Below are 13,931 nucleotides of genomic sequence, written 5' to 3'. Positions count from 1 at the left end.
CACATTATGTTTGCTCGGTACTGCACGTTTTAGGCAATGGGTTCTGGATTATCTGCGAGGCATCTGGATGAGCCGGTGGAGCAGCGCAAGCAGCGGTGCAGGGTTTGTCTGGGCTGTGCCGGGTGCCACCAGCGTTACTGCGGCAGGGTCCTCCTCAGGGCAGGCGAGGAGAGGGGAGGGTGAGCCCTGCGGCTCAGGGTGCGCTTCTAGTTGTGCTTTGGAAGCTTAAACCGTGTAGGGAGCAAAGTGTGTCTGCTTTGCTCTCTGCGTGCTGGATGCTTGTCTAGGTGCCAAAGCAGAGCTCTCTCCTGGGTTTGGTTCATCAGCAGTAGTGTTCTCACCATTACTGGTCACTAGCTTCTGTTGTTTTGGACTCCTGGGGTAGTCTGGCTGTTCATGTGACGTTATTATTATTTACATAGGGCCCAGACTTGCTCTTTTTTATTGCCTGCAGCACGATGTTTGTTCAGACTGGGCATTGTGAAGTGTAAACCCAGGTCCCACTGGCACCAGCACTCACCTCTGCCTTTTCTAGAAGCAGTAAGTAACCAGCCGTCTACATGGCCTAGAAATGCTGGGATTTAATTGCTCTGAGGAGGGAATTGTATTAGGTAGCTCTGGTTCACGGCTTGTCTGGCTGCTCAGCAGTGACGCTTGTTTACACAAAGCACTGCCCTTTTATCTCGGGGTGCGTGGGGGGCGGTTTCCTGGGGCATTCCTGCCTGAAAGCTGGAGAAGACTTGCCCTAACTGGCTGCCTCTGCAGGAGACCACATGCTGAGGCAGTGGCACCTTTCCCCATCCTCCTCCTCAGTGAGTCGTTTCAGCAGCTCTCGTCCTCTCCTCCTGCTTCCTGCAACAGCATCTTTCCAAAATTGATTGGTCTTACCTGCTTCTATCCCCCTTTGCGTATCTCCCTCCCCTGAAGTACTTGATGATGTCTCCCTTCTCCTGGAAGATGCTCAGGCCTCTTCAAGGCCTCTGTCTGCTTTGCATCAGACCATCCTGTGCTGCTTCATCTGTGTTCCCCTGGTGTTGAGGCTCTCTGCAGCAAGCGCAGTTTTGCATACGGCGCCAGATACATCTGTGCTGCTATATGAAAATGGTGTGGTTCAGGAGGGTACAATGGGACTGACGACTCGTGGGCGAACCCCCAGCCTGTCTAACACCCGTAGTGGATGGGGAACCTCCCAATGAAGCCATTAAGAGCAGATTTCTTGCTGCTTGAAATGGCAGAGCTGCTTCAGCCAGCCTAACTCAGGGATGAAATTTGCTCTCTGTTTTGGAGGGAAGGCAATGAGCTTGGGTTTTCCCATCATTGCTAGATGGAGACCAGCCCATGCTAAGTATACTGGAAGCAACAAAATTAATCTCAGAAGGGGCTGCTGGCCCAAATTCCAAACCTGTTGGGCATTGCACAAATGTACCCTCTTATCAAAAGCAAATGAAAGTGCAGAAGGTGTGTCTGGCCTAATCCTGTGTTTAACTTGGCAGTCTGTGGTGTGTCAGCACAGGCACTGTAGCATGCATGCAGGCTCTCAGTGCTCTATGTCTTCTGCTGGGGTGTGCTGCCGAGCAGCCCTTTAATTCTGCTCCTTTCTTTCAGGATCAGTCCATAATGCCTGAAGTGCGAGACCTCTCAGATGCCTTGCCTGACTTGCCGATGGATCCCATCACGGGTGTTGGTGTGGTTGCATCCCGGAACCGAGCACCGACAGGTTATGATGTAGTAAGTAGAGCTATTTCAGCTGCTGTTGCTAATGGTTTGGTTCTGCACTAATGAGGCTTTACTTTGCTGGGAACAGCATCTCTTCAGAGAGGGCTTGCCTTCAGATGTGTGCTTTAAGAAGTAATTTGATATCCAGCTGCCCACCTCTCAGCCCACAGCACTTAGTGCTTTCCCTCAGTGGAGTTTTGTGGGTGCAGTTGTGCTACTTCATCTGTGCCACTCCAGAGAAGCATAATTACCTGGAGGAGGGGTTTTCAGAAACAGCTGGCCACTGTGGCATGCAAATTTAATAATCCTAGTAACATCCATCCTGAAGGAGTCCTAAGTATTACACAAATTATATCTCTGAATAAATGGATCCCGCATCAGCTGTTTAATCCCACATATCAGCGCTGCACAATGATGATGATAAGCTCCAGAATGGGAAGCAAAGAGTTTCGCACCCAGCTGAAATTGCAAAGATGATTTTGATGCACAGAATGCAAACCTCTAAACTAAGCTTTGGCAGGAGGCTTGGCAGCAGGAAAAGGCAGCTGGATACAGCAGAGATGAATACGTGAATGGATAAAGGGAGGTCACTGTTTAACAGCTGCTTGTTCCTTGAATTAGTTGTGACTTTTCTCCCCATAGGTTAGTGTCCCAAACAGTGAAATATCATAAAATACTGACCTTACAGAGCTCTATATGGAAAGATTTGGCCCGTAGTCCCATCTGCTCACCTTTCTATGTATCATGCTCCAACTGTGCTACGTGTGGCTGGGAGTGGAAACCAGTTGACTTGAGGCTTTGCTCACACCTTTTCAGCTCTGGATCATTGCATACCCTGTTCAGTGTAAGAAGGAAGAAAATGGATCAGGCTGAAGTAAGGACACGAGGGAGGGGATTCTGAAAAGGCTCCTTAAAGACCTGGAAGGTTTTTGCATTTACTGCATTTTTCTGAGTGCTCATTACCTGTGTGAGCCAGGCTGTGTAATTAGCTGCTTGCCCTGATAAAGGAGCACGGGACAATGTGAGAGTTGTGATAACAGAATTGCATTCTGCCTAAATGACTGGGCAGAGAGAGCGCTCACCCCAGATAGCCTGTCTGTGGTTTAATAGGGAGCTTCAGCGCTAACGTAGTTTAAACTAAACAAGATAAAGGACTCTTCCTGTGGCTTAATCCAATTACAGTGGTGTTGTAATAATGCTTGTGAATGTGGGTCGCTCTCTCCTAGGGGGCACAGAGAGGAGTCTGCCCTTCCTCTGGTTCTTCTGCCTTCCTCTCTGTTTACCAGGAACCCTTCTCTGACCCTGGGGCCAGCAGTCCCCCCTGCAGGCTGTGGGAAAGTGCCTGCTGTCTGCAGTTGCCTTGCCCTAAGCATGGCTTCCACACCCTTACTCCCTCAGCCTCCTGTATGGCAAATCAGCAGCACGTCTCTGTGCCTGGATGCTGTGAGCCGCAGTTGGTGTCATTTTCACCATACAGCAACTGCTGTGATGGAGCTGCTCTGGGTGCCACCCTGATGTGACAGGATGTCCTGGTGCCCAAAACCATGGGATGGTGGCACGTAGGGCTGTGCTTTTCTTGTCTGGACATCTGGGAATGTGGCTCCACTGCGCGAGTCAGGGCTCTGGAGCAGTGTAGGGTATGTGGGGTTGCCACTTCCCCCTGACCTCTCTGGAACCCAGCCTGTCCTATCTGAAGGCACGAAGCTGAGTATGCAGAAGTGCACTTCTCAATACAGCAGAGAAAGTCATGTTCTGAGACGTGGGCAACGTGAGGACTTGGGCAGTCTCAGGCTCTGTCTCTCTCCAGATATGCAATTTCCCTAATGAGACACTGAGAGTTGATTGTTGCTTCAGGGTGTAAAGCCTTGATGAAGGCTCCATCCTAGGAGTGTACTCCCTAAAACCCTAATAGTTAGAGGTTCAAACTGCACCCTGAAAAGGAGAACCACTCATCTTTTGGGAAGCATTAACACCAGTTTATCTTGGAATGTTGTTGTAGTCCCTTTAGGGATCTGATTGCTTTGCTTTTTGCTACAGCATCCTGCAGCGTTCAGTTCCACATGTGGATTCAGAGTTGTGTGGGAAAGTATTTCTTCTTATTAGCGATGAATTTGGCATCGTGTAGTTTTACTGATGGTTTTGAGTTTTGTGTTTTGTGACAGTGAAGTACCCAGTTCTCTCTTTCTGAGACGGCTATGTTATTTATAGGCTTTACCCAGTTTCCCTTTCCTTTGTGTCCTTATTCCAGCCGTTGCCATATTCTTTTCCTTCCTTCTCCCTTTGTTCCTCTTTAAAACAAACAAGCAAAGGCATGGGTGCTTTCAGCCCAGGTGTAAGTTAAATGTCCAGGGGATGTCCTGGTCCATTTCCCAGGTTTGCATGGAGCCCCGGGGTTCGGCATACTGCCCGGCTGGAGGTGGCGGTGCGGCAGGGCCCAGGGTAGCAGACCCAGGGGAATCTTGGTGAATGGGTCAGAGATCTTTTTCCCTCAGTAGTTTTTTAATTGCTCGGAAATCTCCATTGCCTTTGTGTCTGCTTAGAAAACAGCTACTGACGCTCGTAATGACTAACCAGGTCTTTGAACAGGTGAAGCACCAAAGACTTGATTTTGCCAAAACGTGCACAGTGTGTCTGAACTTAGATTCCTGAAAATCTGCCCAAACTGGCAAGACTGAGCGTATGGGTGGGAAGAAAAGGGAGGAGAGGTGGGAGGCAGGGAGCCTGGGGTAGGAGAGAGCTGTGGTTCCTGTGCAGCCGCGTTCCTTGCTGCGGGCTGAACGCCAGCTCCATGGTGGGGTTTGCTCTGGGGTGAGAGCCTGAGCATGCTGTTCACCCAGGACTGTGCTGGAGCTGGACAGCTCACCACAGGTGGGGCAGACCCATCCTATGGGGCAGGCAGTTTAGTGGGCCTGTTTGCCAACGGTCTGTCCTGTGGTAGCAGTAACCCCATACTGACCGTCGGGCAGCAGGTAGATCACCCCACACTTGGAGGGATGGGCTCGGTGACACCTTTCTTACTGGGTGCCACTCCATCAAGTCCATCTGTTTGTAGCACATGCTTGAGGAGTGTCTTTCCCCAGCTCCATGAGGAGAAGGACCATTCCTTGTGCCCGAGGTGCTGGGTGCCCTGTGCTGGCTGCTGTTTCCTTTGTCCCGCACGTTCCTTGCCTCTTAGCCAAGCGGAGGACTTGGTGAGCTGGGGCTGCGTAGTGCCCATCCTGCCGGACAGGTCTGCCTCGGCCTCTCCAGGTCAGCTCCCTTCCCGTGTTGCCCCACCGACGGCGTGCTGCCATCGTGAAGCAGTGCTGCCCGGGCACAGCTCTGCTTCGAGAGGTAGTGGGGATCCTCCTTGCCTGCAGGAGCCCAGCAGGTGATGTAAGAAGTTTCCTGTTTATATTGCTCTGTTTTCTTTCCCCATGAGTTTTCTGACAAGTTAATGCATGCTTACATTCTCCAGGCTTGGAAAAAGCCTTCAGCAGGGTGATGCGGAGGCAGAGCACTTAATTGCTGGGGATGTTGCCTGCAACTGTTGCATTTCGGCAGAAGCAGAAATGGTTTTGCTGGTGTTCCCATGGGGCGCTGCGGCTGGCGAGCCCTCACCCCCAGCTGCTTTTTGCTCCGCTGCTCACGTCTTCCTGCGAGGCTCTGCAGGTGGCACAGCGTGGCTGCGGCGGGCAGCTGGGCAGTGACCAGCAGCTCAGCTGGGTGGGGAAGCATCGGAGGGGCCTGAGTGTTGCTCAGCAGGGACCCTGTCCCCAAGGGGCAGTGCCGTGGGCCAGGCCTGTGTCCTGGTTTCATCTGGGATGTAGTTAGCTGTCTTCCTAGTAGCTGGTACAGTGCTATGTTTTGAGTTCAGTATGTGAAGAATGTTGATAACACTGATGTTTTCAGTTGTTGCTCAGTAGTGTTTAGACTACAGTCAAGGATTTTTCAGCTTCTCATGCCCAGCCAGGGCACCTGACCCAAACTGGCCAACAGTGTATTCCATACCATGGGACGTCCTGTCTAGTTTAGGAACTGGGAAGTGGGGAGCAGGGATTTGCTGCTTGGGGACTGGGTGTCGGTCGGCGGGTGGTGAGCAATTGCCCTGCGCATCATTTGTACATTCCAATCCTTTTATTATTGCTGTTGTCATTTTATTAGTGTTATCATTATCATTATTAGTCTCTTCTTTTCTGTTCTATTAAATCGTTCTTATCTCAACCCAGGAGTTTTACTTCTTTTCCTGATTTTCTCCCCCATCCCACTGGCTGGGGGGGGGAGTGAGTGAGCGGCTGCGTGGTGCTTAGTTGCTGGCTGGGGTTAAACCACGACAGCCTGGCACTGCTGACTCCTGGGAGCCAAGGACTCAGGTGCTGCCATCAGCTGCTGGCAGTGCCTGGCTCCTGCGCTGCCCTGGCCAGCCATCGGGCAGGGGCAGGAGTGCGAAGGGGAGCGTGGGGTCAGCCTGGACTGCTCTGCCTCCCTGGAGATGGATCGGGTGCCTCGCTGTGTGGCTCCCCATGGACCCAGTTTGGGTCTTTCTACTAGATACTTGACGGGTTAGAATGGCAGGGTTGTTCCTAAAAGAGTGTGTGGTGTGGGTTGGAGTTTTGGGGTTTTTTTTCATCATTAAGTCAGAGTATAGCAGTGTCAGCCTGCGCGGGGGCCCTGTCAGGCATCTTGGCAAGCTGTAATCCAGCTGTACCCTGGGCAGTGAGTTGTAGAGGAGATGACATCAACTGAAGTGATGTACTACCACCTCAAAAATTATTTGGTATTGTAAGTAATGTAAAGTTCCTAAAGCTTACAGAAGTTAGATTAAAAGTGCATTTGACAGCAACTTGTATAGCGCCAATTTTACAGTTGCAGACTGGGTCTATTGCCGCCTGTTGAGTTTTGAGCATCTTTAATGTGGGAACAAAGAAAACAAAACTGGCTAACACAAGAAAAACTGAAATGTAGAACTTGAACCATATTAATAAACAAAGTGATTAAATCTGGTCGTAGTCCCTCAAACTGTTTCTAACAAGGGCTGGAGTTCAAGCTAAGTGTCCCTATATGCCAACAGTTTTTATAAGCAGTCTGTATTCTGAATATCTTTTTGCCAGGACTGACTTACCCATAGGGGAGGGAGATGCACATGGATTTTCTGTATTCCTAAACTAGCACTTTAGGAAAGAGCTGAATTCAAGGAATAATAAAGAAACAAAAAATCCCACCAAAATCCTGTTTTAAAATTTTCCTATTTAAAAATGATGCATGTTTCTTTGCAGAATCGTGACTGCAAAAGCTGTGTGTGTCATACAAGGGCTTGAGCTGAGCAGGGGCTTGTGAACAGCAGTTGCTGAAATGCGAAGAGCAGCCAATGCACTTTATTCCCTTTGCTGATCAGACAATAAACACACTTTTCTCTCCTGCACATTGGATAATTGGAGGGTCTTGTCAGCACACATCTCTTGCTTCCTGCACCCTGCACAGAGTTTCTGCTCGACAAAACATGGGTGCAAATAGTAACAACAAATGTCAGCTCTTTGTTATCAGGCTGCTCTGGGACCAAGGTCTTACTCAATTCAGTAAGATGAGACTTGGAAGAGCTGCAGTGGAGCAGTTTGCCCCCATCTGAGAGGCATTAGGCAGAAGTTCAGCTGTGCTTCTGCGTAGCTTCAGGCCATGCTAGAGTCTCCTGTTGGGAGCCATCAGTCAGCCGTTAGTCTGGTGGGGTGATCTTATTTCTGCTACCCTCCACCTTGTGTTTGCTGCCTTGTCTCCTTTCTTATTCGACAACAAACCTTTTGGGGCAGGGGCTCTTACCAGCTTGCACTGTGCAAGGCAAGTGCGGAGCTGCTAATAGAGGAGAGCCCTTTCCCTGGGTGTGGTGCTGCCTCATGCCCATACCTTGAATCAGCTCGAAGGCGAGATCTTCTCCTGCCTTTCTCTTCCTGCACATGCCGCTGTCTCTTTGGTGGAGGGCCCGGGGTCTGTTTCCTTTGCCCTCTGTGCAGTGTCTGCCACTGATTCGACTGGACACAGGGTTGCATTGGAGAGGGATGTTTGCAGGGTGTGTTGTTGCCCATGGCACTGCTGTTAAAGTTTGTGAGTGACCAGGGCTTTCCCCAGCTGCTGGAAGCAGCTTTTTGGCCTGGGAGCCAGAATTCCTCGATGGCTTTTCTGTGAAAATATAACTGAGATTGGGCAGTTTCTGTGCTTTGTCTACACGGACCCCTCCTCACAGCTTGCCCCAGTGTGCCCTTGCGTGTAGGGTGGTAATGAGAGCCTCAATATGCTGACTTTTCCAAACTATTGTTTGGAGACTGTAACCAAAGTTGCTGTTTCCTCATTAGAATAGCCTTTGTCAGAGCATCTTTAATCAAAGGACTCCCAAGAGACAGCGTTTTTAGAACTTCTTTTTATACCTCCTCTTGGAAGTTCTTTGCACTGCACCTTGTGAAGAAACTAATGAGATGCTGTGAGAGTTCGGGTACCGTTAATTAGAAGAGGTCTGAGGAAGAAGTACGGCACATATATTAACTTTATCTTGGCTCACATGTCTCCTCTCTCCCTCTGTCTTTTCTTTCCAGGCTGCACAAACAGCAGATGGCTTGGATGCTGACCTCTGGAAAGATGGCTTATTTAAATCCAAGGTCACACGATACCTGTGCTTCACGAGATCATTTTCAAAAGAAAATGTAAGTCCGTTTGAGTGTCTGCATGATTTGCATCTGTGCCTGGTATGCTCTTACCCATAGGATGATTCATTTTATGGAGCCAATTATAATTCAAGCAGGCATTTCACTGAGTTTGGGTGAGTCAGGAGGCAAACTGCAATGGCCAGATATTTGCATTTTGTCTACGTTCTTCATGGAAAGAAATCACTGGCAAAATCTGCAATAAAAACAACAGAAAAGGGAATGCTTGCATTTCAGCAACCCACTTACACTACCATTTCCTGCTGTAGCAATGGGCTCTGCATGCTCATGATCCTAATGCATTTCTAACTCTAATTACCTAGAGAAGCAAATGCTGCAGGCAGTGTTGATGAAGGAAATGTTAGCTTCTGAATCCAGGGGCATCATAGATATTTTTTGCAGGATTAGCTTTTCTTTTTTTGTTGTTTTTGGTGCTGATTCTTGAAAATTTGCCCACGTTGTGCATATGCTACCATATTCTTGTAGTCTTCTAGTATGGCTATTAAGCGTAAGTTAGTTTCTGATTAGTGGCAGTTGTCTGCCCACATCTTCTGTGGAGGAAAGGAGACCATGTACAGTGAGAACCTGATGCCTTCTACTGTGTTTTTGGTTGAGGCTAGTGTGAAAACTTCCTCTTTTCTGAAGGAACTATTTAATTCTACAATGAATGCACTCCATCTAGTGGGTAATCCTGCTTTTGGTCATGTTTTGGATATTCACAGTGACTCAATTGTCAGGGTATGGAGATAACCATTTTGTACTCGTGCTTTCACCAACGATGGGAACAGAAAAACAACTGTGACTTGAGAGGCTGATCATGGGTCCTGACAGGAAAGCCGGGGGCTGCCAATTTCCAGCATTTGACCTTTATTCCATCCGCTTCCCTGCCTGCCTCTAGATTAAAATAAAGCTCCAGAGCTATGGGAAATAATGCTTCCTGGGGTGGATGGACAATAATTGTGCTTTTCATCCTGGAGTACCTGCAGTAGCAGGAATAATAGCCCTAGAATAGGCAGGGCAGGTATTAAATGGAAAGATTTGTGATGATTTGAGTATTAAGTTTATCTGTGGCTACCTTAAATGCAAGGTTGTCAGAAATAATTACAGGATAGTAGCAACTGCTGGCTACCAGAGACAGTGTAAGTACCCTCAGTTGGTGCCTGTTGGGCTTTTGGCATGAATCCTTTGCTCAGCACAGTTTGGGAATACATTCCTCATATTGATGAGGAGTGAATTAAAGGGAGTGTGGGGGGAGGACTGCTGGTCCCAGCTGCACAGCAGCCTGGTGTGCAAGGTGTGGCATGAGTCACTGCGTCCTGCGCATGGGTTGTCTCAAGCCCTGCATCAGTGGCATGTTAGACCCACGGGCGCTTCTGGCAGAGCTCCTGGGCAGCAGCCTGCAGGCAGTGCTGACCATGTTCAGGCACTGGTCCTGTGGTTCATCACGGCCATACCCAATGCACATCAGGAGCACCCCCTCTTCTCAGAGGGTGGATTTCCCAAGGCCTGTGAGCCTCCTCCGTCTGTCCGAGTGGGCTCCCTCCCGAACACACGCCTCTGCCCATGCTAGACAGAACATGCGCTTGTGCTGCTTGAGGCCACGGGCTTTGCGTGTGCAAGGGGGCCTTTTTGTGAGGCAGAGACCAGGCTGGTAGATGCTGGCACTGGTTTGCCAGTCTATGGGACGCACACAGATCTGATCAGCACTCCTAGTCCTCTGGCTGCAGGAAGGCTGGAAGCGGGCTGGTGGGCTGAGAGGAGGAGGGGACCGGACCGGTGGGGTAACAGCCTTTTCCTCTTGTGTGGGGAGCAGCACCCTTGTCCCCGGTTAGCCCAGCAAGAGCTTTCCCTCCCCTCTCAGTCCTCTCTGGCCACACAGGGGTACGATGTGCTGCCCGACTGGTGACCTCGAGGGTTAAAAGGCCTCGGTGGCAGCAGTGACCTAGAGCTCTCATCTGGGAGGGAGAAGCTTCTCTCGCCTGGAGGTTGATGTGTTGCTGTGCTTTGAGCTGGAAGTTTTACTGCTCAGGGTTTTTTTTTTTGTTTTTAACAAAACACTGGGAACTATTTGTCCTGAAGAACATGTTGTAGTTAGCAGAGGTAATGCACCTCAGGTACCTGGTCTGTAACGGAGACAGTCTGTAGTGTCTCTGCATCAGAATCATTGTTCTCATCGGCTTACAATATTTGACAGATTATGAGGACATTGCTGGTATTTGAGTGTCATGGTGAGGAGGCCCCAAATGGTGCATCTTGTAAACGGGGAGGCTTTGTGCCCTTTTCTCCTGTGTATATGGCAGAGCATCAATGCTGACTCCCAGAGTTTCAGCAGCTAACGAACTTATCAGAGACATCTCTCCTACCTGTCTGCTGCTGATGGAGGAACGATCGTTGGTTCAGCTGAAAGTTGCATGCTGATGTAACATAGCCAGACAGTTTGGATAAATAAAACATGAAAGATGAATCAGCAGTGACCACTTCATCTACTGTTTGCTGTGCCAGGACCATGTTTACTGATACATTCAGGCTTTGCAGCATCCAGCATTGCTTGCTCTGAGATGCCCTGGCCAAAGGGGTGACAGAGGCATGTGGGGAGTGCCTGGCCTTGGCCACTTTGCATGAGCAAAGGGTGTGTGCCACGCTTGCATATGGTGGCATAGGGCTGCAGGTGGGGTGGCCCTCCTGGTGAGGGGTTGACCATGAAATGCAGAACCTCCAAAAAATAAACTTCAGACCTGATCTCCCCTTATTTCAGAGGTTGCAAATTTAAATATGTTTTAAAATAGTTCAGTGTAATAATCAGAGTGTGGAGGTTTGACTGAAGTACTCTGCCAGATAAAAACTAAAGGAGGTACTTAGCAACCCATAACAGAAAAAGACACTGACATGGTTTGATGGCTTAGGATGAAATTTTAATTGTTCTGTATTGCATTTCTGTTTATAAAGGCTGTGCAGTAACTAAAGTGTGTTTTTCTTCCATACGTGAATCCAGATTATTGGCAGCAATGCTGGCTTTAACGAGAACTGCAAAGAAGATCTGGTCTCTAAACAATTGTGGAGGCTGTCATTCTGAATTGTGTTTTGAGCTCTTCAAGCCTTGATTAATAGGACAAGGCATCAGTTCAGAATTCATATGGACTCCAAATGAAGTTCTTCGTTCCAAATGGCCTGCTCTTCTGGAGTGTGCCTGCGTTTGGAGCTAGAACCATGTCTATTCAGTACTAATTAGCTAATGCATGTTATAACTTTGGCTGTGTCTGCATGAACCATCTTCCCGTAATGCTTTCTGCTGTTACTGTCACAGAAATGTCATGTTGCTATTGTAGATGTAGTGTGTGATAACTAAGGTGACCTGCTTAGTGGATGAGTTGGTGGAGGTAATACTTTGAACTGCCGTGTTTCCAAAGGGAAGAATTTAGTTGTGCTTCCAAGGATCCAGAAGTATGGCAGTGGATGAGGTTTAAGAATCTGTAAATGCTGAAAGTTGTCCAGTATCTCCTAGTCAATCATCATGTAGTTCCTGCAGAGGGGACAGTTGCAAGTGTTGGCTTGGTACCTCCTTACCATTTTTAAAGTTGGTGGTCAGATACAATGACAAGGTGCCTTGGGGTTCAGCAGGTGAGAAAAGCTGGGTTTGAATTTGGTGATACTGTCATAGTCAACTGTTTCTTTTCTCTCTCCAAAGAGTCATTTAGGCAACGTTTTGGTTGATATGAAGCTCATTGATATCAAGGACACTTTACCTGTGGGCTTCATCCCCATCCAGGAGACTATCGATACACGTAAGTTGGCATCTGTTCTTCAGTTCTGTGCCTTGGGAGCAGCCACTGCGGTCAGGTGGTGGAGGGCTGTGTCCCAGGCAGAGGGACGCTCTCAGCACTGCTGCTCTCTGGGGTTACATGTGCATGTTCGGGGGCAGTTCTGGACTGCAATGAAACAGTCTTTGGTTTTCCAGTACTCTTCAGGCTTTTTAATACTGCTGCCTGACTGTCACCAGCTTGCCTGCTAGAGCAGCACAGCTCTGGGGCAGGAAGGAATAGTTTATTCTTTCATTTTGCAAGGGTGGGCTAGGCCTAGGGGGAGCAGAGCTGCTGTGCTGAGGGATGTTCACAAATGGATGCCAAAAGGAGGGGCGTGTGCTTGTGGTGCTCGGTTTGTGTATGCTGGCTTTACACCTCCCACCATGAACAAACGAAGGCCCATGTCCTGACAGGTAGTGCTGAGGCTGGTAGGGTGTGTTTACACTTGCTGAGAGAAAGCACAAGCAGAATGTCCAGGGAAAATGCCATCCTCATTTCTGCAAGGCAGAAATAGCTTTGCTGCAACATTTAAGCCAGCAGTTCCCAAAGAGTGTATTCGGATCCCCCGAGACTCATGGCAGCGGCAGCTGGAGCCACGTCTGGTCGCAGCACTCTGCAGCAGGTATCAAGTGCTTTGGGCTTGCAGCGCGGAGGAGGCTGGGGACAAGCCCCGTGGGAACTGAGTGTGGAAGGGCTGCAGGACACCATGTGCTGGTGCTGAGCGTGCTGAGCGTACAGCTACTGCTCAAGAGCAGGGCTGGTACCAGCGCTCGTCAGTAATGAAATCCAGCCTAGTTATGAGTAGAAGCGAGTTATATGAGCCTGCTTTGCAGGGAATAATTCATGCCGGTCTGCAGCAGATGAGGATGGTTTTTCAGTCACTACCAACCTGGTTCTAATTTGAACCCATGACCTAGAAGTCAAAGGCTCTGCAGCCCATTTCCATTCCCCTGCATCATCCCCTTTCCCTGGAGAATTTCTGGGCACATGTGGCGCGGGGGAGAGTCATTGGCTTATCCTGCTCGCCCTTGGGAGTGCTGGACGCTTACTGTGCGCTACTGTAATTTTTGTCAAAGTTCTGGTGGAAAGGTGGAGGGGGACTTGGTAATTAATTTAAAAATGCATTGGATTGTGACCCATACAATCTTTAAAGCAGAAGCACTGTCTGTATTAATGAAGTCGTGCATATCCCTGCTTCCATTAGCATGAACGAACACATTTCGATTGACTGTTTATAATATGTTTACTTAAAATTAACTCTGGTTAAGCATGTGTAATTAAGGAATCCAGCTCCTAAACCAAGTTTGCTACAGACTACAGACTCTAACCAAGTGTGAAAGAAACCAAAGACAAAAGCAAATAGCTTTGTACTCACTGTGAAAGTCAAACAAGAGACACTGATTTTGTTTAGAGTTAATTTTGTGGTTATATGTGTTTCTGTGCTCGTCTCTAAGTGACAGTTGACTTGTAGTAAATATATTAAATTTAGTACTGCTTACTAGGTTCTGAGAAAATTTTCAGATGTGGAAACCTTAAATCCTGGCCTCTCAAAATCAGTTTTAGGCACTTCAAGTAAAAGCCCTAGTTTTCCAAAGCAGAAGACTAGACGTCAGGGATACAGGTATTTAACATCTCTAAAAAGCAGCATTGTAACTGCAAAGCTGCACGCACAGATGCTGTATTGTGACACACCTCGCACTGTCTGTACATTTATTGGTGCTGGAGCGACAGCAAGTTTCAGAGGCTG

The 13,931-nt window shown here is 48.6% G+C and overlaps 1 protein-coding gene across 3 annotated transcripts in view; it reads left to right on the top strand.

Annotated features, from left to right (window-relative positions):
* Positions 1-412: 412 nt before the first annotated feature.
* The window catches only part of MVB12B (multivesicular body subunit 12B), a 63,293-nt gene continuing 49,774 nt past the window's right edge, over positions 413-13,931 (top strand). For all 3 annotated transcript variants that reach the window (XR_774283.1, XM_010566471.1, XM_010566469.1), the window contains exons 1-4: positions 413-540; positions 1,606-1,728; positions 8,277-8,384; positions 12,070-12,166. Coding sequence is in view for 2 of the 3 variants with exons in the window: in XM_010566471.1 (XP_010564773.1) it covers positions 1,618-1,728; positions 8,277-8,384; positions 12,070-12,166 (316 nt within the window). In the remaining variant the exon portion in view is untranslated. The remainder of the gene's footprint in view (positions 541-1,605; positions 1,729-8,276; positions 8,385-12,069; positions 12,167-13,931) is intronic.

This window comes from Haliaeetus leucocephalus, unplaced genomic scaffold (assembly GCF_000737465.1).
Source record: "Haliaeetus leucocephalus isolate CR32 unplaced genomic scaffold, Haliaeetus_leucocephalus-4.0 Scaffold212, whole genome shotgun sequence".
NCBI classification, from domain to species: Eukaryota; Metazoa; Chordata; class Aves; order Accipitriformes; family Accipitridae; genus Haliaeetus; species Haliaeetus leucocephalus.
The sequence above is the reverse complement of the archived record's forward strand: the minus strand, read 5'-3'. Positions and strand labels throughout refer to the sequence as shown.